The sequence below is a fragment of the Halichoeres trimaculatus genome, unplaced genomic scaffold (genome assembly GCF_033239565.1).
Source record: "Halichoeres trimaculatus isolate MK-OKI-2021-1 unplaced genomic scaffold, fHalTri1.1 fHalTri1_scaffold_16, whole genome shotgun sequence".
In the NCBI taxonomy this organism is placed as follows: domain Eukaryota; kingdom Metazoa; phylum Chordata; class Actinopteri; order Labriformes; family Labridae; genus Halichoeres; species Halichoeres trimaculatus.
Window position 1 is genome coordinate 25,316,544 of NW_027437194.1, and position 26,187 is coordinate 25,342,730.

Here is a 26,187-nt window from a genome sequence, read left to right on the forward strand (position 1 = left end):
AAATTCATGATAGAATTTTAGAAAGAAATAGTATAAACACTTTTCTACATTTAATGTACCATAAATCAATTCTTCTCAAAGTTCTCTTATTTCTCCATATGTCACTCTATTTTTGCCAAATACTGTCTGTGTCCTAAAAACCTCCCTGCCTGTAGTGTTAAGCCTGAAGGGTGAAGGAACAGATGGACATGGGAAAGCTGAGGGGGTCACAAAACTCTTGGTCCCATATGTCCCAGTCTTCCAACTCCCACCCTGTAATGCTTTAAGCCTGCAGCAGCACATAAAGAGGTTTTCACACTGCTTTGCTGTCAGCGGGGGTCAAATCAGTTCACTCATAAGTAGCTGGCTTTCTTTGTTACCATCACACTTCGCAGCCACCTGAAGATGTTTTTAGTGCAAAATGTAGAACAGTATCCACTAAAAGTTTTTGATTATCTTGACTTTATCTGTCCTCTCTAGGACTTTCAATCCAACACATAAAAAATTAAGCTTTTTTTTTTTTTAATGTAAGCATGTTTTAATTGTCCTAAGACATGCTTTATAGAAGTCTCACAAAGATGTTTTAAATGTGTTGGTGTTGTCCAACCAAAAGACTGAGATCCAATTGATAAAAACACAAAAAATTATTACATCTGTGAAAATATGTATTTTGACAATGGCAAATTCATACATTCAAAAAGTTGCATTAAACTTTATCGAAGTACTTTAAGTCTCAACTAAGAAATGTTTAAACATTTTAACTTCTTTTTTCAGAACCACAGCTTGTAAATTAACTTTAAAATTTGCTCAGGTGTAATCAGAAGTTGTTGCATATGTTATTTTTGTCATCTTGATGCCCTCTCGCAGAGCATGCTGTATTATCTTGTGATCTGTCATTAGTTGGACTAAACCCTGAACCGTGCTTGTAAAACACAGATTCCAAAGCTGCATCATTCACACTCAAAAGCCATCTGCAGGAGGAGGAACACTTATTTCTCGCTTTGAGAGTGAGCCAGCACACTCGCTGCTCTGTGAGGCCTCCTCTGCCCTGTAAAAAAACATTAGCATACAGCTGATGATCTGCCCTGAGGGTGAAAAGAGCTCGCGAAAGGACTTTGGTTTTAAGGGGAAGGGCCCCACAGGCTGAGTTGCTCCACCCCCTCATTGTCCTCTTCATGTGAACTCCATATGTCCCTCTAGTGGCAGGTGATGCAGCGTGACCTCTGACCTTTCATGCCACTTGTGTGGGTGAGGGTGAAGTTGTTTTGTTCGCAGTAGTTCACTTGTCTAGACTGTTTGGCTACAGGATAAAAGACAACAATGAGATGTCTCCTGGAAGTTTTGAATCTCTGAGGGGATTAATTTCACCCTCATGCTGCAGAGGAGTTTTTAATAGACATGATCTGACACTGTACAGAAACACACATCAGAGTACCAGTGCATTTATATGGCTCAAGGAGAATTATTTAAACAAAAAAAGTATTAGCTTCAACAATTAACTTTTACCTCTTACATTAATTTTTCCACATGAAAGACAATGAATCACCAACAAGAGGATCATTAAATAACACTCTATTTATTTAGATTTAAAATAGTTTCTTTTTTGTTCTACAGACATAATTTTAAGGAAGTCGAGGGCTTGCAGAAGCAACAAAATAAACTTCTTTTGTTAATTTAAAATACTGACAGTAAAATAAAAAACAAAAACAAAAAGAAAAGCAAGGCTAAATTACAGGAAATGAGGATTTAACATCTGACATGAGGTTAAGGATGTGACCAAACATGCTTTGTGCAACCTTAGTCGAGCATCACAGCCCTAATTTTCCACCAACCCTCGTTTACAGAAGACAAGAGTCTCACTGACGTTTCATTAATATCTTCGGGAACAGGAGCAGAACGGGTTTGCAAGCAGAAGTGGTCAGGTAAAAGAAGTGATGGTACAGTGGTAGCGGTGCATCATGGGAAAAAAATGGCTGAGAAACACAAAGTTTAAAAAATTCACACTATACAACCTTATCTTGAGTTTGAAATATAATTATTGTGACCTTATTAACGTAAAATACACCAACTTACAAATCCAGAGGTGTGGTATTACTGAGCCAGCAAAAAAAAAAAAAAAATGGAATAAAATTTAGAAATGGGAAAGAAATGAAAACTTGAAAGATAAACTCTAAGCTTTGGTTTAGTTCTTTATATTTAGTTTTTTCCCTTCCCTTCTGTGACCAGCAGAAGTAAAAAATTTAGATTCTACAATTTTTCAAGCATTGTATAGAAGAGTTTGTGGTATTCTGTATCAAATTTAACAAATACTAAGTTTTGAAACAGTGTTTAAAGTGAGATTATTGTTTAAAAAATACCAACATGACTGCAGTACTGCATGAAAACAGGAATAAGACAGAGAGGAGGGAAAGGAAGCAGGCCCTGTGTGTGAGGCTCAGGGTAAAATCTACTCCTACAGTAAAAGCCTCTGTGACAACTCCCTGACACGTGGGCACAAAGTCTGCCCCAATGCTCCTCTGACGTGTGCTAATTCCATATCTGTTATTAAAATATCTAATGTTGAGATAGCAAAATGCTTTGTAAGGTAAAAGAATATGCTTTGTAAGGTTTCTCAAAGAAAATAGTGCACATTTCAAGGCATTCAGGCCGTCTTGCTTTGCAGTATTCGATGGAAAAAAAAGTTTTCCTCAGTTGTCATAAAGGGGTCCCCAGAGGATTAAAGGTGTTTGCTTCTACTCAGGATAAACATGCAAACAATGAGTGCATCCAGTCATACATTCACTGATAACTACGTCTCCTGGGACACTCGCAGACTCTGTGGCTTGAAACTAAATGTGTCAAAACAAATGAAGAGTAGGTTCATACAGCAAAGACCTCCAGCGTTCATGAAGAAGTGCTGTCTCGAGTTTTAGTGTTTGTTTCTTCCCTTCAGAGTTAAACCAGTGGTTCATTTCATAATTCATACAACTGGAAAATGCAGAATAATTTCCTCAACTAAAAGGTGTGAATTTAAGACATTTTGAAAAATGCACTTTTGAGTTTTGTGAATATTTTGATGTGAAAACTAATTCTAGCAGCTAGCTTTGCTCCGGCCAGATTATAAGAGAGAGTTGAGGTGGTGCAGGTCCATCTTATCCACCTCCTGACAAAACTAGTACTTTACAAATACGTCAAAGCCTTCCCTGTCAGCACAGATCACAGGCAGCACTACGCTGGGCACAGTTTATAAAACAGCAAAGCTATAAATCTAGACTGACCTAAGGGCTGAAACCAGTGGTGAGACTTTTGAAAACAAAACTGACCATCGACGAGTACAAAGCAAACTTCTCAACCAATCCACGGTCTCCTGTACAATAAAAAGGTTCCAGCTGCCGTGTTTGTGTCGACTGCAGGTGAAAGCAAAGAAAACTCCAAATGAAGTCCAAAAATATGCCGTTCAGAGTCTGTAGTGATGCAGGTCCACAGCCGCGACGTGATACTGACCTGATCTCAAGCAGCAACTTGAAGTTTTCAATATAGAGCTCGCAAGCACACAACACAAAATGTCAACTCACAGCCGTTATTGAGGGTGACTGAGGTATTAAATGAAGAATATTGCTATCGTTAACAGATAAATTACCCTTATACATTTCCACCTGTGCCTTTTGATTACATCTAACTCAGATCAGGGAATCACGTCAGTAGGATGGCTCTGGTACACGAGTATTTAACAGTAAGTTGAAATAGAAACGGAGCCCTGTCGCAGGAAGAGTCCATGAGCAGTTACAGGCGAGGCCGCAACCAGAGGAAGGATTTCAGCCGTCACAGGCGGAGGCAAGGCGAGGGGGATGAGGGAGAGCCAGAGGAAGAAGTCTTCAGTGTACAAGTTGTTCAAGGGAGGTATTTGTGTCCTGTGTCCTCGTCCAGTGTGAGGTCCACCACCTCAGGGGGGGACACCCAGTTGGGCTGAGGGGAAACAGTAGTCCAGAGCTGGGGCTGATTTGTGCTGTTAAACTGCTCGACTGAATTATCTTTCCAGGAGGAGAGACTCTTTATCACACCTCCACACGGGTGAGCACATCTGGATTCAGAAACAGAAGAGGCTAAAAACTTAATCGACTTGTAAAACCGAATGAGACAATTCACTAATCAGAGCAACATTTGTTTCCCCCAACGCTGCGTTTACCTTGCTTTCTCCTGCACTCCGACTATTTCTACCTCACTGTCAGAGGAAGCGATGTTAATCTGGCTCTTGTTGTGCTGAGAACTTTCCTTGTGCGACAGGTCTGCCTCCACGTGGCCTGAAACAAAGAAAGACAAACAGAGTCAGTCATCGTGAGGGGCCGCCAATCAGTCGAGCTTTAGGCCTTTCTGACACATGAAAGACTGCAGCTGCTGTGACACAGACAAGAAGAACACAGTGATGAGTCTGACACTTAGCCTAGCAGATACGGCAGGGAGTGACACACTGGACAAAACATGACATTGTGAACTTAAGATTTGAGTTTGACGCTGCCAGCTAGTCAGTAAGAAAAGGTCAATTTGTTGTTTTGAAGCAAGGCGGAAGAAGACTTTTACAGCACCAAGCCACAGTGTGAGTGAAGAAGGCAGTAGTATTTGAAAAAGACCGTCTCCCCACATAGCATGTTGTTTATTGGTGACACCCATGCTGCTAAATGTCCTGTCTTCACTGAGAGGAAAGTATCAGTTTGGATTTACCGGGTTTGTAACTGACCTGAGATCGAGCTCAGAGCTCTTATACACCCAGAGTGAGCTGCCATATCCTTGCCTCTGTGTGTTTTTAGCTCATGCTTTATCACCGTGGGCCGGACTGTCTCCACACTCATACTCTCCTGGTTAGAATCAGTGTCTGAAATATCATAGTGACCCACTACTGGAGGCCCGTCTGCAGGAAACAAAGAAAACACTTTATTATTCAAATCATGCCTGGGAATAGGAGGACTGCTTGGACCCTCAGAGCTGCAAACTGCAGCGTCTTTATAAAAAAAAAACACCTCTTTAACCCAGAGAGAAAACAGTAAAACCACACATTTTGACTCAGTTAAACACACTCGTTCTGCTGTTCTTCAGAGTTTAAGGTGTGAGGTTTATAACTACATTTATAACTGTGTGTTTGTATGAATGAACCTCTTGCAGCAGTTTTTTTTCCTCTTCATTTATTGCTTCAAAATAATAGCCATTCACATAAAAACTACACTAGAATATAGTCATTACAAAACACTTCAAAATGATCATAACCTGTGGATGAAATGTTATCAGGTAAAAGGCCAAAAAACAACAGAAGAAGTGGAAGAGCAGGAACATGTATCTTTGTTCTACCCTGTGAGAGACACACACACACTAACACAGCTACCCAGACTTATCAGTGTGTGTGTGTGTGTGTGTGTGTGTGTGTATGTGAGGGCTGGTCAGGACAGCATGTACTATGACACAACGCTGCCTATGAATAGCTGGTTGGGCTGCAGTAGCAGGGTACCGGGGTTACCAGAGAAACTGATTTAAAGGCCATGTATCAGAGAAAAGGACTCATGTAAACCAGGAGAGATCTTTGGTAAACAATCGACTGTCCTTGGTGTTGTGTCTAATGCGCACAGTGTGTGATTGTAAGGGCTTGCTTTACAATGTGGACAAAACTGTTGATTTCAAAGTAAAGTCAGTCATAACTTACACAGTGAAGGGGACACAGAGTTCATTTTACAATGATGACGTAATTATTAGGGCTGCATCCCACTCAGAGGTTAGACATGTTCATCAAATGTTCAAACACCTCCATGAGACTACATGATTAATATTGACCTCAGACTGAGGGTTTCTTCTGGAGATTAGAGCCTCTACCAGCTATGTGGACTGGGAATCTGAAATGTAAAGCTCTTTATGAAATCACAAGGTTGTTTCTCCAACCTTTCCTGGTTACTTGGCACACTTTTTGACCCATTCTGTAAAGTTTTCCCTTCTACCATGCTGTCTTTTGATCTGTGACACAGCACAGTGATTATCTAATTCCACTAATGAAATAAAAGTGGACTTAGAAGCGTCTTAATTTATGTGTCAAATTGTTGACTTAAAGTGATACTCCAAGATGGAACAAGTTGGGTCCTATCACGAGGTTTAGGGCAGAAATTACCCCTACAGCAGTGTTTTTGTGCAGCAGAAGCCCAGGGCGCTCGCACCAAAGACCCCCTCCCTGCTCCTCTGCCGCTTTCCTTCTCAGATGGGACCATATTTTACTTGACCAAAAACACAAATAAATGGACTCCCACCGAAAAAATCTGATATCGGTCTGCATTCACGCTTTATTTAGAGAATTTTCAGCCCGTTACTTTCACACAAAAACACAGCTAAATAAGGCTCTAGTTCTCATCGTTGTAAACCGGCGCTACCTCCGCTGCAGAGCCACAGCTGGCTATGAGGCTCTCGCTGCTTAGTGTTTCAGTCCTTGCGCGCGGCGTGCCAGATATATACAAACTCAGGTAGTCTGCCAGAACGAAGAGACACGATGAGAACTAGAGCCTTATTTAGTGGTATTTCTATGTGAAAGTAACGCGCTGAAAATTCTCTAAATAGAACGTGAATGCAGACCAATATCAGACTTTTTCAGCGGGAGTCCGTTTATTTGTGTTTTTGGTCAAGTAAAAATGGCCCTGTCTGAGTGTAGAGGAAACCGGCAGAGGAGCAGGGAGGGGGTGTTTGGTGCGTGCACTCTGGGCTTCTGCTGCACAAAAACACTGCTGTAGGGGTAATTTCTGCCCCAAACCTTGTGATAGGACCCAACTTGTTCCATCCCGGAGTATCACTTTAAAGGGGGGCAGCCTTGATTATTACACAACATGAAACAGAAACAAATTACTCACACACCTTGGAACAGAAAAGACGGCCAACAGAAAGAAAATCAATAGAAAAGGTCCCATCAGTCACCGTTTATCTGCTTCAACAAAAAGGTTCACCTGGCACACATGCTGCTGATGAAAATAATTTGGCCTTGCACATTCTATATGCTAATATAATCACATGCAAACATGTAGGGAAGCTTCCAGCTTTCAGCTGTGTAAACTGACAGTCATAGGGCTATAAGTACACACACAGAAAAGTAACACCGTCTTCTTTAACATCCTAACTCTAAGTGTGATTAAGCCAAAGATTCCCTCTTTACTTTTGGACAGTGTTAGCCACGGTGACACTTCAGTCATCCTCGTCAGTAAAAGTAGTTTATGGAAGAGGTTCAGGAGAAGTGTTCCCACTTCTAAGACCACAGGATCTGAACCAGAGAAGGCCACATGATCGCTCGGATCAGTCAGTTTTTAGGACGTCAGTAAACACCGCCATGCACCGTACCGCAGCTGTTATTACTGCGGTGTTTGATATCTGTATTGTAAAGTCAAGCTGTGGACACAGGCTGAGCTGGCAGACCAGTGCAAATAAAATATTAATGAGACAAATATAATATCAGCGAATATTTGAAGCTCCTGACAGTGCAGCTGATAGCTACAGCACAGAACCCCATGCTTTATCTGCGGTTCATAATCTATACACAGGCTAGACACCCACAACTCACTCCTCCCTCACTAGTTTCTCAACACTGCACATACGCAGCGATAGCAGCAAATGTAACAGAAAGGCAAACTTTAAAAATGTAAACACATCTAATCTGAAAACAAAAGGTTTTGTTGGTTAGCATCTGTTTATATTTATAGGCAAATCTATGATTAAAATGGTTCAGTGTTAGTAAAGCTATGCCACCAAAATAAAAGTTGCTATACCATTTTAAAAGTCCTGAACAGCTTTCAGCTAAATGCAAACACAGCTCAGGAAAAGGAAGGTTATGTAGGAAGTGGAACCTAGTTTTTAAAGTATTAGTCTTCTGATGCTCTATGTATCATTCCCAGCATGAAGTCAGAATGACAAGGCACATGCTATTTAGCAGCAGCACCCCACTTTAGCACTATCATGATGGCTGCCAGGTGCTGTAACGCAGAGTCTGTGTAAATGACATAATCAGCTCCTTGGCCTATGTGTGTGTACGTGTGTGTGCGCACAGCTGCGCCATAAAAACAAACAGGCCAAACTTGAAGCAGTAGTAGAAGAAGAGCCCTGACTTGAGTCTATAGAGATATGCCCTGTGTCCATGTCAGAGAGTCAGCAGAAACCAAAGAGGTGAGTTGAATTGTTCAGAAAGTCAAATCTCACAGTGATTCAGTGTCAGCAGATGCACCGAGTCTCAGGTCTTCACAGAGTCCAGTTCAGAGCTCAGACCTGCTGCTGTTGAAGGTGTATCCATTCATTGACCTCACGTCATGTATTCAGAATAACCAATGCCGTGAATTCTGAGGCTATTTCTACACTTTGTACGATCAGAGTCTGAGACAGCAAGAAGAGAAGTTGAGGTGTGTTCTAAACATTCAGGAGGCCGGGGTCTGGAACAGCAAGGTTTCCATTCTGAGCGGCCACTTCAGGTAGGATGTTGTTGTTTATGGGGGTGGGGGTGAGACTGTTGTTCTCTCGTGCCAACATGTAGGCAGCCATAGTCTCTGCAGACTCCGACGATGGCAAATAGGAACTGGGTGGGGACAGGCGGCCCCCCTGCTGCCCCTCGTGGGCGTCGCTTGAACGTTTGGACGAGTCGTTGTCCGAGTCCAGGTGCGCCAGTTTTTCCATCCAGATGCGGAAGCGCTCCTCAGTCTGGCGCTGCATCACAGCAAAACGCGTCATGGCCTCCTCCAGGACGCTGCCGATGCCGTTCCTGTCCCACGTGCCGCTGTCCAGCAGCCCATGAATCTGGGCGCCCACTCTGGATCTCTCCGACGCACGTCTGAAGCCAGCTTTAAAGACATTGAGGCCAAGCCATAAGAAAATACAGTAGCACGGTCATGCTTCGGAGTTGGACTTTTTCATTTAAGAGAAAATGAGTTCGTTTTGGTTACGTGCAGATCGACTGTTTTCATGCTAATGGACAACATCATGCAGTTGTTGCACTCAAATCTGTGTACGGATGTAAAAATGGTTGGAAATATTGCATGTGGTAAAGATCCCTGAAGTAAGAGAACGGGATGTTTTGGGTGACGGTGATGGTGGTTAAGAAAATCTGTGTCTGGAGACTCAGGGGAGTCAACGCTTCCATTTAGGCAATTAAAAACAACTCTGATGAACTGCTATGATATATCTTAATTTTCTTCTGTTGCAACATTTGCAAAAAGATGTTGATTAATATCTGTAAAATACCTCTGGTGCACCTGAACAGAAAAAAGAAACCTGAAGAAAGTTACACAGGCTTAAAAACTATAAAAATAATAATAATAATAATAAAAAAATGTACATTTATCTAAATCACATGATGGAAGAGGTACTTGTTAGAACCAGTGTGAAACATTTTTTTAAAAAATTCAGCCCTAGCAGATAGTTTAATCAGCCACTGACTCAACAACTGCAGCAGCAGACTGAAGCCTCTTTAACCTCTAAGAAATCACATTTTTTTGTTTCAAAATCAACTCATCCGAGAGATTTCTACAATCCTCAGCCAAAGCTGTATACATCATTGTGTTTTAGTTGATTATCAAAAGATGTTTAGCTGCAGAGCCGGCAGAACCCGCTAAGAAGGACAGAACAACCTGTTTTCTATCAGATCTAAAAATCCTCCTCACCTCCTGTGTAGGCAGAGTGACGTGTATGACAGACCAAATCCTGCGGCTGGCAGAGAAATAAAGCAGGATACACTAAATGAGCCTCGCTGCTGATGCTAGCACGGTGTGAGCACACACACTGCTGTCTATTCAGAGCAGAAAGGATGTGGGTATAAATGGCTCACTTGTTGAACTTCAGGAACCACAGTAAAAGGTTAGATAACCAGAAGTTTGTTTTTAAATCGCTCAATGAGTTGAAATACCTCCACAGCATGCAGGTGATAGGATAGAGCCCCAATAAAAGAAAGATTCAACTACACGTGAGAGGATGTAGACATTTCTAAAACAAAAGTTTAAGTATCTAAGGACAAGGTGGATGGAGACCGATGATGAGTGTGAAAAAAATAACAGAAAAGAAAGTGACCGTTAAAAACAAACAAACAAAGCAGTGCCTTTTCTAACAGTTCATAGAAAAAAAACAACTTCTGTCTCTGCTGCTTGTACATTTGTTTGTAAATGTGATGTAAAATCAGGCTGAGCTTATAAGAAAGCTTTTGTTTACTAGTTTTGTTGTATAATGTTAGTTTGAACTTTTTCCCCACTACGTTGAATGTGATTCATAATGTGATGAAGTGTTATACATAGAATTAGAGTGGCTTCAGTGGTAGTAATTCTGTAAAGCATATGTAGAGAGCACAAGGTGTTACCTGAAATATCTGTCTTGATTGTCTTGCTACCTCCTGAAGTGTCGTCGTCGTCATCCTCAGAGGAGCTGGTGCTGGAGTCACATGTGAGCTCGCTGTCACTTGTACTGCTGTCCTGCAGCAGGTTATACTTCTTCCGCGCTGCCGCTTCGCGTTTTTGCCTCAGCAAACGCATTCGTTCCTTGTGTTTCTGGCTCCGATGACCTTTCACTTTTCCCAGCTTGCCGTTTGTTTGTTTTTCCTGCCCTCCTGCTGCGGCCGACGTAGGCTGGCAGCGGTTTTTCTTTGCAGCCATTGCATTAGGAGGCATCTCGCTCTCCGAGCGCGACCGCCGAGACTTCCTTCCTCCTGTGGAAGTGATGGATGCTTGCCTTCCTGATGCCTGCCCTGGATCATTTGACGCCTCCATGTTGCTTTCTTCTTCTCCTACAGGAGGAGCAGCACCTTCTTCACCTGAGGAGAGGGTGTCCGAGTCAGCGAGGTGTCCGCTGGATGAAGGGGAGAGCATGCAGGGGTTTGAGGAGTCACTCTCGTAGATATGACGAGACACAGGCTTGTCACTCCCTGTGGAGGCGTGTTGGGACTCTGGGGAGTCTCTGCGGAGTTCCTTCATCAGGCATGGCATGGAGAGGAGACTCTGTTCACCCTCTGTATTCAAGGGGCTGTCTCCCTCCTTTTCCCTTGGCGGTGAGCTGGTACTTGTGGTGGTTTCTGTTTTCAGGTGCTCATCCTGCTCTACCTGAATGGAAGCTGTGGCTGATTGTGCTTCATCAAGGCACTCTAGTGAGCATTCGGCATCAACAAATTCCTCTGCCTTCTCTGAATCAGCCATCTTCATGCAAGTTGAGCCCAAAGCCCAAAGGTCCAACAAACGTGGACCGATGTGCCTGGACAGGAGCTCACCTACCAGACAAAAGAAAAAACACATAATCAAATCATATCAATCAAACAAAGGAGTGATATTCTAAAATTTCATAAGACAGTGTTACGTTGCAAGAATGGTTTTACAATATTCTGCCAGACCAGCTATCTGCAACCAAGATGCAACTTTAAATGTAGGATGAGTTGGCACCGAAGTCCCCATATCAATACATCAACTGCTATATCAGTGAATTATTTACTTTAGTAACTAGTATAGAAACTATTAGTGAATAAATTTCACAGAAACTAAAATACGAGGTTGAATCTGTAATCTACCTTTCCAGTTTAAGCAACGCTGTTGGCATTTGTACAATGCCAACACTAACCGTACCTCACACCTGTGGTTTACAATGTATTTTGTGCAGTTTGGGTTGTAATAAATGCTGCATTACAACTAATGTTTAACACTTAAAAAATACTTTTATTCCTTTCAGCAATGGAATGGGCAAAGAAGCAATGACGATAATGCTAAAGCAAGTTAGCTTACTTAAATGACTGATTATGCCTATCCTTTTTAATACTTTTTGTTCTACTTTTGTGTCTTACTCAAAATGCAACCAGTTTCATGCTGGTCAGTATAACATCATCAGCAATAGCAAACTTGAGTGTGCTCTATGGAGCGCTTCTGGCGACTAGTTGACTTTAGTTGGTTTAATATCTGTAGCTACCTGAGGCTAGCTCGTCATCAGATACCGCTTTTAGCTGCGTAGTACTGCTAATTTCGGTCATAACCACACGCTCTGCAAAACTTGGCGAGGTAAAGACGGCAAGTAATGCAAAATGTTCAGGTTGCAAGGCAGCTGCTTTACAAGAGCCTATAAATGGAAGCAGTATCTATCCGACTGGAGGTGTAACGGGCAGGATAATGTCAGCAGTTAGCTCGAAGCTAACGATGTCTCTGTTTAAACGAACTTAGCATCTCTAACGGCTGCGATGGTAACTTACCGCTGCGTTAATTATATTCTTCTTTATCCACTCTTAGACTTTTCCACATCTTCGATAATGTGTGGTCCCTTTGATTGACGATGCATAAACAGTGCACTGATAAATATACTCCCCGTATTTTAAATTTGGGAGAAATTTATCGTATTTTGGCGCAGTGTGCTCGCACCTTCGCGAGCCCTGTTAGCATTTAGCAGTTAGCCGTCTATTTATTTAAAATGTCTCTCACAAAGCTACATGCGTCACTTCTGGTTTGTCCTTCGTGGCCGAGCCGAGGTGAGTCGAGTCGAGCCGAGCCAAACGTTCCCAATGTTCCCAGAATAAAACACCTAACCAGAAGTCTATTGACTTAAATAAGCCTTTTGTACTTCTAATAGCTCTTTGTAAAGCCTTAAGGACCCTTTTCAAAAAAAAAAAAAAAAAAAAAAAAATCAAGTGTATTTAGATATTTAAAAATTATGCTACCAATGTTATGGAAAAAAGAACAATAAACACATGTTTAATTGGTTATACATTCAACATTTATTTTGCCAATTATTATTATTATTTTTTAATTTAGTCATCTATTTCGTTTTTTATAATACTGTTTCATTGTCAGTCCATATACTTAGGGTCGACATTAAAGTATTTTTTGTTTTAAATACAGACATTTTGACTAGGATGCATTTATTGACAGAGTTAAAATTCATTGTTTTCTTTCTTTTTTTGAATGAGAAAAGAACCAAAGAGTTTTATTTTGAAGTCCTTCCGCCCCCCTGTGACCTCCCGGTAGCTTTCTTCCGTGTCCTTCCTTCTCTCTCCTCTCTGGAGCAGGACACACACTCAGGACACCGACATGCTGTCAATTCGCGTTGCAGCGGCCCTTGCCCGCACTCTGCCACGACGGGCTGGATTCGTAAGATATTCACAATACTTCTTGAATGATTTCTGCCAACTTTCCAAACAAACTGAACTTGTTTGTACTAAAAATCATGGCGGTGTTGTGCATGCACAAGTCTTTGCAGAAGAGGACACCGGGCCCTTCACAATAATAGTTCTCCAAGTTAATCTTCACATCTGACACAGAAACAAGCCGCTCACACGACTTAACATGCATAATTATGGGTGTCTACTCTGTAAAATAATTGTAGTACATTGTACTGTATTGTTTATGCACCGTCTACGGATGTGACTAAGCTAAAGTGCAGGAAAGACAAATGTAGGTCAGGATTCTCCTACTTAGCATGCTGTGCTCGACTTTAAATATATCTGCAATGATTAACATTGTTAAAAAGTGCGTTAATATTTGATGAGATTCGACTAATGCACCGTTTAAGCCAGAAACCTTTATTTCGCTAAGGATTAACCTGTGCGTCTTAATGTGTCATGGTAATGATGACACACAATGAAATAAATAGTGCTGCCTCTTCATGATGAAGAATAGCAAAGAGACTGGATTTGTCACAATGGTTGTGATTATATGCCTGTCAGCCTTACTTGCAGGGATTAGCTATAACAGCTTTTAGAGAAGTTTTCATTTCTTAAAATCAGAAGAGGATCGATTAACAGATATACAAACTCCACTGTGAAGTTCAGTTTGTCTCACTTTGTGCTTCCCTTGCCTTAACATTACATTACACAGCTTTTTTCCACCTTCTTTGAGAAATAAACACAGTGTGTTGTTACAAACGCAAGGAAAGTTGTCAAAATGCCTCAGACTCTTAAACTAACTTGGACCTTCTGTTCTGGTTTGTTTCTCAAAGGTATCAAAGAATGTTGCAGCAGCTTGCGTAGGAGCTAAGAATCTTCACACCACCCGACCATGGCTGCAGAAAACAGGTCTGTGTGGCACAACGATAATCGTAAAAGGTGTCTTATGTTGTTAAATGCAGGCCTTTCTTTTAACATGTTGCATGTACTCAAGGCACCGCCGAGGTGTCATCAATTCTGGAAGAGAAGATCATTGGAGCTGACACCTCTGCTGACCTTGAGGAGACAGGTCGTGTGCTGTCAATTGGTGATGGTATTGCTAGAGTTTACGGTCTGAGGAACGTGCAGGCAGAGGAGATGGTGGAGTTCTCCTCTGGTCTGAAGGTAGGCCTGATGATGTTTACTTTATGCCCCACCTTCCACGCTCACTGCATTTTTAGTGACTTAACTAAAATGGATGGAAACAGTCTTTTCCCCCTTTTCTTTATCTGGTTTTATCATCTTGTCTTTGGCAAAAGTTATCAATCATTACTGGTGCTGTCTTGATAGACAGGTGCTGTCTTTTGACTTTAAAGTCAGAATTCTAAAATTGAATTCAGAATTATAATTTTTGAGACTGAATGGAAAAAAATGACTTAATGTAAATAAATAAAAAACGGCCCTGATCATCTTACATATAAAACACTTGGAGATTGGATTTCCATGCTCAGGACAATACTCTACTCTCTGATGTCTTTATTCAAGTCAGACGTAGCCACTGTTTTTTAATTTGGTCTCTAACAAAATAGCCTTACAGAGAGTAAGAGAACGGTGAAACTGACACAGGAAAATATAAATAATCCTCATTTGTTCTCTTCTTCAGGGCATGTCTCTGAACTTGGAGCCCGACAACGTTGGAGTGGTGGTGTTTGGTAACGACAAGCTGATCAAGGAAGGCGACATTGTGAAGAGAACTGGAGCTATCGTAGACGTGCCCGTTGGCGAGGAGCTCCTGGGCCGTGTCGTGGATGCTCTAGGAAATGCTATTGATGGAAAGGTATGTGGTAATAAAGACAAAGACACTGTAAATTAAGCGTTTTCTGGCTAAATAAAACATCTGATTAAGGTTTTGTAATTGTGAGTTTATGTGTTTGTAATGAATCATATTTACATTGTAGGGCTTTACAGCATCATGCCTTTTTGATCAAATAGTTTGTTGCCAAATTGATTCTAGCCTCTAACCTTTTGTTCTGATTTTCCTCAAAGGGCCCTCTTGGCTCCCAAACCCGCAGGCGTGTGGGTCTGAAGGCCCCGGGCATCATCCCCCGCATCTCTGTGAGGGAGCCAATGCAGACTGGCATCAAAGCCGTGGACAGTTTGGTCCCCATCGGTCGCGGGCAGCGTGAGCTCATCATCGGGGACAGACAGACAGGGTGAGAGAGCGCGGCTCAAAGTGAATAGCTGAACACAGCGGTGTTTGATGTTACTCCTGGTGCCTTTGAACTGCTGTTAAAGCAAGAGAAAAGCCAAACCTGATTCAGGATGGGAGTAAAAAAATCTATATCCCCTGAAAACATGATCAAAATTTCAAGGTAAAAGTAAAATGATATGTTTTAGTGTATAAAGTCATCAGATTTGTTTTAAGCAGAGCATTTTTGAGGGCCTTTTCCTGAAAAGGAAAAAATGTTAAAGAGGGGTCTTGTGGGTTTATATCGTCCCTCTGGTGCCTCGTAGTAGCTTTACATGGTTTCAATCTAAAAAAAAATATCTTTTCTTTTTCTTTGATGTTTTAGAAAACCCTAACTTTAGCCCTTGTCTGCAATGCTTCATTTTTAGAATAGAATTGAATAGAATTGCCTTTGTCATTGCTCTGTGACGGTACACTGAAATTTAGGGTGCTCTCGTTGAGCCCTCATGCACCAGGTTTAAAAATGAATTAACAATAAACAAAATAGGAAAATGTTAATATGTACAAAGGAAAAGATGAAACATTTTTTAAGGTGGCTTTTAGCTGCTGTCTCTTTAAGGCTCCCTGCTCCACAAACCCCCACTCCCTGATTGGCCAGTTTACAAACAGACTCAGAAATTTCTACAACATATGAATGAGTAGCAGTTTGAAAATCTGCACACGTTTAGTCTGAACATCCAGCATTGTTGCTTTATATCAATGTTCAATACACGGGAAGCAGAATGCTACCTCTTTAAACAGAAAGTAACCCTCCATAGTGAAGTGGAAAATGTTTCTGCGAGTTGAACTCATGATGATTGTGCTCCATAGCCAAAGAAAGAGGTTGGTTGTATACAACCTGGGTCTGTTTGTACGTTGTGTTCAAACTTTTACTTCTCACTGCAGAAAAACCGCCATCGCCATCGACACCATCATCAACCAGAAGCGCTTCAACGACGGCACCGATGAGAAGAAGAAGCTGTACTGTATCTACGTCGCCATTGGTCAAAAGAGATCCACCGTAGCCCAGCTGGTGAAGAGGCTGACTGACGCCGATGCCATGAAGTACACCATCGTGGTGTCTGCCACAGCCTCTGATGCTGCCCCACTGCAGTACCTGGCTCCTTACTCCGGCTGCTCCATGGGAGAGTACTTCAGGGACAACGGCAAGCACGCCCTCATCATCTATGACGATCTGTCCAAGCAGGTCAGTTTGGGGATGGCGGGGGATGCTCAAGAATCCTCTTATGACCCCTCAGTGTGTGTTTCTTCCAGAGGCTTCTTTTCTCCAAAGCAAACTGGGGACTAAGAATAAGCCAAAAACGAAAAGGAAAGTTGTTTGTAAAGATCAAGGCTTCTCAGACACTCTTTGGATGAAGAAAAAAGAAAATCTTTGGCTAGTTTTGTTTTTCTGCTAACATCTTCTTCTCTGGATATTATTAATGCATAAAGTGAAAATATGAGTCTCATATAGCCTGAAGTAGGAGTTTGATGAGGTGCTGAAAGAAAAAAAAGAGCAGAAAGTGGAAAATGAAAGAAAGTCAGATCCCCATAGCTAAACTTCCCAGTTGGCTTCATCTTATAATCTGTGAGCACATGAAACTATAACTGTTGTGTTTTATCTTCTGCAGGCCGTGGCCTACCGTCAGATGTCCCTGCTGCTGCGTCGTCCCCCCGGTCGTGAGGCTTACCCAGGAGACGTCTTCTACTTGCATTCCCGTCTGCTGGAGAGAGCTGCCAAGATGAACGATAACTTTGGTGGCGGCTCCCTCACAGCTCTTCCCGTAATTGAGACACAGGCTGGAGATGTATCAGCCTACATTCCTACTAACGTCATCTCCATCACAGATGGACAGGTGAGGGTGTGACTTTTATCACAGCTTATATAATCCTGAACACGTCATTCAATCTGGTTTTCTCTCCCACGCAGATCTTTTTGGAGACTGAGCTCTTCTACAAAGGAATCCGTCCTGCCATCAACGTGGGTCTGTCTGTGTCACGTGTCGGATCTGCTGCTCAGACCAGAGCCATGAAGCAGGTAAACCTCGCAGTCACCTGTTTTCCTCATTAACACAGCGAGTATATCTCAGTGACACTGAACACCTTCTGCTCCTCTCCAGGTTGCTGGTACCATGAAACTGGAGCTGGCTCAGTACCGTGAGGTGGCTGCCTTCGCTCAGTTCGGTTCAGATCTGGACGCTGCCACTCAGCAGCTGCTGAACCGTGGCGTCCGTCTCACTGAGCTCCTCAAACAGGGACAGTACTGTGAGTGTTCCCTCATTGGTTGTTAAGTTCACTGATTTAACTCCTCCTTTCTGAAGCTTTGACCTTTTTAAGGATCTTCTGGTAGTAAAATTGTGAATCATATTATTTCCAGCTCCCATGGCGATTGAAGAACAGGTCACAGTAATCTACGCTGGTGTGAGAGGACATCTGGATAAAATGGAGCCCAGCAAGATCACAAAGTTTGAGAAGGCATTCCTGCAGCACATCCTGAGCCAGCACCAAGACCTGCTGGCTGCTATTAGGTCAGTCTGACACCCCTGAGATGTGTCAGTTAGCTGTGACAGTAGTGTGTAAATGGGATTGGTTAAGTCTGTTGGTTGGCTTGATTATTACGAGTTACACCACTTTGAGCCCTTGCAGACTCATGCACTCATACACTTTCCAGGGGATCTCAAATAAGTCAGTGAGGGCTCAGGATTTAGGGGGGACATTGAGATTCAGCTATCGTTTTCAGAGGTTGCTGTCTCATTATGGCTTGTCGTAATCATCAGTGTCACCAAAATTGATTTTTTAACAGAACAAAAACCACAACTGGTGAAAAATTCAAGAATTTTTTAGCAATCAAACTTTTGGAAAAATTCATTCAAGTTGATGGCAACAAAACCTTGAAACTCTTCCTTGAAAATTCCCATGGAAATTTTCAAGAAACTTTCTTGATATTTACTGCAAGTTTTCCACGCCTTTGCAGCCTTACTGTGAACTCACGCTAGCACCAGGCTGATGTTGTAGAAAAGAGACTGCAAAGGGCTTTAATCTGATTACTTCATATTGTATTTATGTGTTTTAATGGCCGATCTTCTTCTCCTTACAGGGCTGATGGTAAAATCTCTGAGGCGTCTGATGCTAAACTGAAGCAGATCGTGCTGACTTTCCTCTCAAGCTTTGAGTAAAGTGGACAGCCTGTTGGTGTGGTTAGTGCAGCGTCAGTTAAACTTTCTATGAACTTTAAAAGGAACTCAAGTGGCACTTGGACTTTAATGTACAGATATCTCCAAACAGAAAATAAACTAATTATACCAAACCACATTTAGCTGTCTCTTGTTGTCTGTCGTGGTATCACTCCCTAATGGAGGGCATCATTTCCATTTTAGTCGGATGTCAACCAATGCAGATAAAAATGGTGAAATCTGTGCTCATGTTATTCTGCAGGGTGAAATCTGCTGGGATTAATTTCCATCAAACACTAACACAGCGCCCTCTGCTGGTGGAGACCTGAATCAGAAGCACATCCTGACACTTCATATTCTAAATATCACTGCAGTGTTTTAAAGATGAAACAGAAAGACACACCTGGCTAAAGTCTAAATAAATCTTTATTGTTCAGTGATTCAAAACATTCAACAAAACCAGTGGGCAAAATTGTTAGTGTGGTGTTTTACTCATGAAATCTATTGCTGTAAATATAACAGTGACTATAACAAAAGGTGAAGAAGTTCATATTCAATGTGTCACAATAACTTAAGTGAATGTGGTGAAAATATTAAACTTTGATCAAATTCAGTGGCAGAGTGTGTTCTACATCAAAACAGCTGTGTCAGTTAGTGAAAAGGTGATTATCAGTGAGAGTAATTTAATAAATAAACCTTCAAAACAAACATATATAAGCTTTAAGTTAAAATAAATAGGAGAGAAAATAAATAAAACATTAAAATTTCTTCAAACACTGACAGTGTCGACCTTCAGACCCAGTACTGCTTGGTGTGCATCAGGGGTCTGTGGTGTTTGTGTTTGGGTAAATGATTCTGTTTGACGTAGCACGGGTCGTAGTAATCCCACTCCAGGGCTGAAGACAGGACCCCGTTGGACAGACCGTCACTGTCTGCAGACAGAATCCGCAGAGACACACCTGAGAAGAGATCAGAGGGGAACAGGTTATAAGGATAATACACAACAGATGGATTTATTATCAGCTGACTGAAAACACAACACCCCCATGTACAGAGAACTACATGTACTGTTTCCTTCCCTGACCTGTCTTTTTCTATTTAGGGATAAAACTGCTGTTTACTCATCAGAACAGATTATTCTATCCTCTCTTTGGGATGATGGAGATTTTTTTTTCATATGATGGATTAGGGCAAGAGTGAAGAAAGAAAAAGTTTACAAGAATAAGTTGCAACATTACAAGTTTTTATGTGCCATTACTTCATCATAATGTTAAGAGAAGAAAAGTTGTTAAGCGATAAGAGTAAAGCCATAATGTTACAAGGCTAAAGTTTTGATGTTACTAGAATAAATTCACACTACAAGAATTACTTATAATGTTAAATTAAGAAAAAGAAAAAAGTTTCACTGTTTAATAAATTAAGTTAAAATGTTTAGGTTGAGACAATATAAGAAGAAAGTCATATGGTCAAAAGATTCAAGTTGTAACATAATGAGAATAAAGTGCAGTGTCATAAATTAAAATCTTTGATATAATTTGTAATGTAACAAGTAATTAACTGTTGTAATATATCTGCTATCCCTCTGATCTGTCACCTCAAAGTAGCACACAGGCTAACCACAGCCTTAGATTATGAGGGTTAGCTTGTGTAACTTGTGATTTTATTCCACTCATATAAAAACTTTATCCCTGTATTAACATAACTTTATTCTTCAGTGGCGTGCACTGACTTTTGAAGGGCAGGTGCAAAAAGAAAATCCAGGCACACACAGCGCGCTCTCACTGCTAAGGAGGACACTTTAAGTTTTTGCTTCCCTAGGGGTGAGGTCAGTTTATCATGTTTTGACCAGCCAAGGGGACAGTTAATTGTGTTTTACCAAACAAGAGAGGCTCACAAATGGACACTTTAGCACAGCTTTAACTAGACCACAAGAGGGGGCAACAACTGCCCACTTTCCTGCACACCAATGTTATTCTTCCATACTTCAGTGCAAATGGCCACATTTATGAAGTTAGCTAAGTTTTTTTCTGTTTTGTGCTTTTTTAACTTTCAGGAAACATTAATTCAAAAGCCTGAGAAAAATAACTGAAATTGACTCATTCTCATTGATACATGTCTACTGAGAGTGTCCAAAGTCTAGCATGTGTGCCTCTTTTATTTTTGTCTACCAACAAAACAGAACATGAAAAATATAAAAAGAACACAACAATTCAACATTTCAATTTACACTCACAGAAATTATAAAAAGCACTGGACCTTAGTGACTGCATGCTTCAGTTTAGCTTAAAACATGTGTTCAGGCTGTTATCAGCAAAGAAGAACTAAAATGTTTTAACAAAAGAGACCAAAGTCGTCATAAAACCTTTAATATGACTAAAGTGTTTGAAATGACACAGGAACTTCCTGTTCTTCACCGACTGTGTGATCATTAGTACCATACTCTGCTTCCTGTCGTTCATATTCTGCTCTTTGCTGCAGCAGAAACATCAGTTATTAATGCCGCTCGTATTGATCTCAGTGCAGACTGGAACAGCTGAAGCAGACTGAGTCATACCTGCACTGGCTCCAAAGTCACTGTCCAGTCCAGGACCCACTGCAGACGTGTTCAGACAGGAAGCCTCAGAGGGCGGGTTGATGTACTCACACTCCATCTCCACTTTATCAAACACGTGAACGGCAACACCTGGACTCACAGCTGTCAGCACGTCATACACACCGACACGGCCAACCTGACCTCCGTGTTCTGTCTCCTGCTGGGAGGAAGCAAGAGTTAAACATCTCATTATCATCAGGACTAAACTTTAAGCCTTTCTTGGTCCGTCCTGTTGTGATAGGAGCTAAATAAGCTGAGAGAGATAAAAGCAGAGACAGCCAACATCATGGGAACAGAGAGAACAGTGCACCACGTACAGAAACACACTTCAAACAGTTAATCGAACACAATGACTGACGTGTAATCTTTCTGCAGACTGCAGAACAATGAGCAGCGACCCTGCAGAAAGATGATGGAGCAGGTTTAAAGGCTGAGAAACTGCTGCAGTCTGGGTGGATTTAGCAAGAACTTAGAGGTGTGTATATATGAAACTATGCTAACTTATGATGTGAATGATTTCAATACTGTGCTGCAAAAACCATTAGCCACTGTTCATCTATTTTTTTGGTAAAAAATGATCTTATTAGACTGAATATGAGTCACATTCACCTGAGAAGTCCAGAAATAATGTCTTAATTTAAGATACTGAGACAAAAATGATGCCTGGTTTGCTCATAAAATGTATTCTCTAAGTGATCTCTCCTGGTTACGGGTCAATTATGACAGCAGACATCACTGGAAGCCATTATCGACCCCTAAATAACCTTTTTGCACAACTTTCAGGGGTGAGAAAGCCGTGGTTCCCTGCACTTCTCTATTCTGTAACTTGAGCTCGACAGCGGTTTAAATTTGACAAAACTTTGTTTGTTCAAGTTGTCCTTGATCGCACCATGAGTGGGCGAGCGTGTCTGTCACTTTCTGCCTTTTTTTGTCGCTGCAGGATTTCATAATTGTGATAGAAATAGGAACAAAGCAGCGATCAGGGATTCTGACAGGGAGCAGCAGCATCTATGACAATCAGGAGGCTTCACGGGAAAGGAAGGATAATAAGCAGATAAATAAAAATCAAAAGGAGTTCATTTTGAATAAAAACATCCATCAAGTATGAAAGAAAAAAAAAGCTGAGGCTTATCTACAATATATAGATATGGAATAGAGAAAAAAAGGAATTGAGATGAGGAGATGGAGGTCCCAGGCTGGTTAAACAACAATGAAATTACCACAATCTTTGTATTAATGCAGACACCTAAAGCTCTTGACAAACGACCAAAACAACTCTACCATTGTACAATTTTAGACAAAAGCACAATCTTCTAAACTTGGTATGACACAAAATGCATGTCTCGTCTACTAAATCTTACATGGCACGGCTCTCCCACCACTTTGTGATTTTGTCAGCTTTGGAACAAACCCCCATCACACCCATCTGTCAGAGAGCTCAGCACATTTTAATCACTCACGTTTCATTTAATTTCTGCTGTAAACTGACCTGAACTTGTCTTGTGCTGTAAATTGACTTCTGCATGCTCTGAGCTGACTATCCGTAATGATTCCGTTGTTACCTATGTAGGTAAATTTGGTAGCATTTAAATCGGAGGTGTGAAAAAGTATTGATACCGCAGTATATCACAATACTTTGACCTGTGATAAGATACCGATATCTGAACTGTTAATATCAATATTATTCATACTTTAGGTGAGTTGGAAGAACAATACGTCCTCTGCACCTCCACTGTGGTAGATGGCACCAAAGAGCTACTCCACTGTATGTCACCCATAAACTGTATAATAAATATAATCTCAAAGTATATTCAAAATTTTTTGTTCCTAAGCTTGATGATGTGATTTTTGATGCTATAAACATCAATGTTTTCTCTCTATTCTTGAGTCACCTAGTTTAAAATCATGTTTACTTAAATTTGTACAGTGTAGTAGGCTGATAAAATAATAATCATAGTCATGTTTTGCACAACATTAGATTTTTTTATAGACAACACTAAGTACAATTTATCCGTTCCACCAACTGACCATGTCTTTCACCCAAATATATTTTTCTGACATTAATTTAATGTCATAGTAGTTTGACAAACTTGTCACACTTAATGTTTTCAAGTTGAGTGTTTGTATGAAACACTGCGTCTGACTTTCTTTAGTTTAACCTCATTAAAATAGAAAAGTTGTTTTCAATCAAATAGTTAACTATGTAGAATATCGCAATACATCACAATATTGTGATATTTTTGCATTGTGACGCAGGTATGGTGATGCGTATATTGTGAGGTTTTTGCCAGTGCCCACCCCTAATTTCAATTACTCCATACAACTTTTATATGTATTCTGCATTTTTGTACAAACAACTATTTAATGTTGTTCAACATTCTGATGCATGCCCCACTTTATGAATTATATGCTTGGTTAACTTAAGATGCTTTTTGTTTACTTTACATGCTTTCCCATTTTGTTCTTTTCTGATGTTTGTTTGCATGATTTGAACATTCACTTAATGCTGCTTCCTGTTTGTCTTTGTGATCTTTTTTTTTTTTTTTTTTTTTTAGATACTAGTAATGTTGAACTACAGGGTGTTATATGCATTCTAATAATATTTACTTTTTTACTTTCTTTTTGTGATTTTTAGGTTGCCTATTTTGACATCTAGCTGGGGACTACAGATAGAAAGTAACCTTTCAGCTTACATACGGCTTAAATTTACAGGAATTTTAGTTATGTTAATGCTATGTCAGTGTTAAATCAATATGCACTGTCCATGTTAAGCAAACAAACAAATAAAGTAACCAACTAACTAACTAACTGAATAGATAAATGAATGTGCTAACATGGTCCACCTTTGTTTTTAAAATGTTCTAACCTTACAATAAGACACAAGAATACTGTGACATTAATATGTCTTATCCTGGTCACTGTTTACAGAGTGAAAGAATAAAAGGGGGCCAGAGACTCACCCTTGCCCTTTGACCCCCCTAAAAGTTGAACACGGCCATGCTGATCAGTAAACTCTACAATCCAAACCAGTTTCTGCGTCTCCAGACTGCTGCACTGACTGAATATCATTATGGAGTCAAACTAGACTAAAGTAACTAAAGTAGTTTGTCCATTTTTCTCTATTTCCTGCTGAAGCTACAGAGTAGATACCCACGTGATCAGAAACCCCGCGTGAGTCTGAATCCACTTACTGTTGGAGAGTTTGGTGGAACCAGGTTCACTCTGGTCTCAGCCTCTGAATCACTGGACTGAACTAAAACTGGAGCACTTTTACACCAGCCGGCCTTACGCACGCTGTAAATCCGGGACCCGGAGGTCGGATCCAGTCTTGGGCTGAAACCAGCCGCGGAGGAGGTGGCCCGGATGGTGCTCGGCGCCCTGAGAGACCCAGAGCCTGTAGCCCCGTCAGGCCTCAGGAGCCTCATCCTCTGATCCAGCCTGCTGGCCCTCTCTCTGGATGAAGCCCGGGACGAGGTGACAGGATGGGACAGGACGGGCTCTGAGAGAGACATGTAAGCTCTCCTCCCGTCCTGCCGGGGGGTAAAAACTGATTCTGGGACTCTCAGGAGCAGCTCCTCTTTATCCTCTCGCTGTCTTCCATTTCTCTTTGACAGGATGAGGAACTTATAACCCAGGAAGAGACAGTTGAGCAGCAGCAGGATGACCACGCAGGGAATGAGCAGGAGCACCACTAAGGTCAGGTTGGTCACGGGGTAACCCTCAGTCACATCTGGAGCTGTGCTCTGACTTATCTGCGACATCTCATCCCACAGAGCTTTAATGAAGCTGTTTAGAGAACTGCTGATCTCAAGTGAGAATCCACGTCGGTGTGTGAATGCACAGGTGTGTCAATCAATGTGGTCTACTTTGTGTTTGAGTCTCTTTTCCACCTGAAATCCACACGCCTGCGTGCCTCTCACCTGTAAACAAACTCCAAATGGTGATGTTTTCTCTCAACTTCATATCTGCTGACTGATTTTGTTTACTAAGCAAAGGCTTGCTGACTTTGAAAGGCAGCCACGAGGATTACAGATCAACAGGTGCGTCCTATTAAGTGCAAAGTGCCTCAGCGCGCAGTGACCGCTAGATGGCAGCAGTGGGTCACACTCCTGCAGCACTGCATCCTTCTGCAGGGATGTTTCATGCTCTGAATGGTGATATTTTTGGGGACTGCAGTGTGTAATATTTTGCTTTAGTAGCCAGCTCTTACAGCTTTATATAAACGTTTGTAGACCACTTATAGAGCTCGCTGAGTCTTTTAAATATAGCTTACAGAGTAGTTGTATGCAGCACCTCCACAGTTTGCTGCAGCATTTTATTTCTGCAGAGGATTTGTGTTGTTACAGCACATCCATTCCTTTTCTTTGTTTAGAATTTTGTAATAAAACTAAATATTTGACAGGGACTTTTGTAGTTTGAGTATTGAATTTGAATTTATTTAGGATAGCCCCTTGAGCAGCATCTGGTCCCAACAAAAATACACACAAATACAAAAATAGCACATAAACATACACAACAATAATACACAAACACAAAATGTACATTACTGTACTACACAAAACACACTGCTCTGCAACTTCCACAGCCCCCACACCCACACCCTTCACTCCTCCCACCCCATCACCACTTCACAAAAAAATGAATAAATAAATAAATTGAAAAATTGTGCCCACTTATGCACAGTCCCAACGCAATACAATATAATACAATCAACAGAAGCAGCAGAATGTCATGGCAACTTGAAGAAAAAAAAAATTATATAAATAAATAAATAAATAAATGAGTAAATTGAATAAATTATCAAAATCAAAAACATGTACACCCTGCTTGTAAGTGTGAAAATAATTTGATCTAAAGATGAAAAAAGAGGTGATTGACTTTAACAAGGAAGGAAGATTATTCCAATCAGATGGCGCTTTGAACTTTAAGGACCTACGACCTACTTCTTTACGGATTTTTGGGAACATGAAAAACTGATAGTAAATAGTTTGCTTTTTTTAGTTTTCTAAAGTTATGTTTCATTCACTGGAAAGAAACAGAAACTTCATCAAAACTCAGAGTTGAGACGAGTAGGATTTAATCATCATGTAATCAAATCTCACTTTGCTCATGCACATGTTCTCTATGATCCCCACAGTCGAGGAGT

At 41.1% G+C, this 26,187-nt stretch overlaps 3 protein-coding genes across 6 annotated transcripts; 1 reads left to right on the forward strand and 2 right to left on the reverse strand.

Moving 5' to 3' along the window:
- Positions 1-1,560: 1,560 nt before the first annotated feature.
- ark2n (arkadia (rnf111) N-terminal like PKA signaling regulator 2n) lies at positions 1,561-12,395 on the reverse strand. 3 transcript variants are annotated; one of them, XM_074689844.1, is made up of 5 exons: positions 12,164-12,395; positions 10,301-11,200; positions 4,694-4,864; positions 4,145-4,259; positions 1,561-4,039 (listed from the first exon to the last, which is right to left on the reverse strand). In XM_074689844.1, the coding sequence occupies exons 2-5, from the start codon at positions 11,133-11,135 to the stop codon at positions 3,850-3,852; spliced, it is 1,311 nt and encodes a 436-aa protein (XP_074545945.1). In that variant the 5' UTR covers positions 11,136-11,200; positions 12,164-12,395; the 3' UTR covers positions 1,561-3,849. The 3 variants fall into 3 exon arrangements, with proteins under 3 accessions (XP_074545945.1, XP_074545947.1, XP_074545946.1); XM_074689846.1 differs by lacking the exon at positions 4,694-4,864 and having other exon boundaries at positions 1,562-4,039; positions 12,164-12,393; XM_074689845.1 differs by lacking the exons at positions 1,561-4,039; positions 4,145-4,259; positions 4,694-4,864 and adding an exon at positions 6,752-8,795.
- Positions 12,396-12,902: 507 nt separating this feature from the next.
- On the forward strand, positions 12,903-18,581 carry atp5fa1 (ATP synthase F1 subunit alpha). The gene is made up of 11 exons (XM_074689843.1): positions 12,903-13,055; positions 13,903-13,978; positions 14,064-14,233; positions 14,712-14,885; positions 15,095-15,261; positions 16,182-16,482; positions 16,907-17,131; positions 17,206-17,313; positions 17,396-17,540; positions 17,653-17,803; positions 18,373-18,581. The coding sequence occupies exons 1-11, from the start codon at positions 12,996-12,998 to the stop codon at positions 18,449-18,451; spliced, it is 1,656 nt and encodes a 551-aa protein (XP_074545944.1). The 5' UTR covers positions 12,903-12,995; the 3' UTR covers positions 18,452-18,581.
- Positions 18,582-18,872: 291 nt separating this feature from the next.
- Positions 18,873-25,117, reverse strand: hwa (huluwa). 2 transcript variants are annotated; one of them, XM_074690713.1, is made up of 3 exons: positions 24,233-25,117; positions 21,003-21,198; positions 18,873-19,407 (listed from the first exon to the last, which is right to left on the reverse strand). In XM_074690713.1, exons 1-3 carry the CDS (start codon positions 24,800-24,802, stop codon positions 19,241-19,243), a joined length of 933 nt encoding a protein of 310 aa, XP_074546814.1. In that variant the 5' UTR covers positions 24,803-25,117; the 3' UTR covers positions 18,873-19,240. The 2 variants fall into 2 exon arrangements, with proteins under 2 accessions (XP_074546814.1, XP_074546813.1); XM_074690712.1 differs by having other exon boundaries at positions 21,003-21,201.
- Between the last annotated feature and the right edge of the window lie 1,070 nt (positions 25,118-26,187).

Excerpts from the sequence above, each read along its gene's own strand:
- ark2n (XM_074689844.1), bottom strand. The coding sequence starts at position 11,135 with ATGAAGATGGCTGATTCAGAGAAGGCAGAGGAATTTGTTGATGCCGAA. Across the intron at positions 4,865-10,300 it reads AATCAAGACAGATATTTCAG|ACGGGCCTCCAGTAGTGGGT; the intron begins GTAACACCTTGT and ends TGTTTCCTGCAG. Across the intron at positions 4,040-4,144 it reads GGAGTGCAGGAGAAAGCAAG|ATGTGCTCACCCGTGTGGAG; the intron begins GTAAACGCAGCG and ends TTCTGAATCCAG.
- atp5fa1 (XM_074689843.1), top strand. The coding sequence starts at position 12,996 with ATGCTGTCAATTCGCGTTGCAGCGGCCCTTGCCCGCACTCTGCCACGA. Across the intron at positions 14,886-15,094 it reads GAAATGCTATTGATGGAAAG|GGCCCTCTTGGCTCCCAAAC; the intron begins GTATGTGGTAAT and ends TTTTCCTCAAAG. Across the intron at positions 17,541-17,652 it reads CCTCAAACAGGGACAGTACT|CTCCCATGGCGATTGAAGAA; the intron begins GTGAGTGTTCCC and ends TATTATTTCCAG.
- hwa (XM_074690712.1), bottom strand. The coding sequence starts at position 24,802 with ATGTCGCAGATAAGTCAGAGCACAGCTCCAGATGTGACTGAGGGTTAC. Across the intron at positions 21,202-24,232 it reads TTCCACCAAACTCTCCAACA|CAGGAGACAGAACACGGAGG; the intron begins GTAAGTGGATTC and ends GCTTCCTCCCAG. Across the intron at positions 19,408-21,002 it reads TGACTTTGGAGCCAGTGCAG|GTGTGTCTCTGCGGATTCTG; the intron begins GTATGACTCAGT and ends ATCTCTTCTCAG.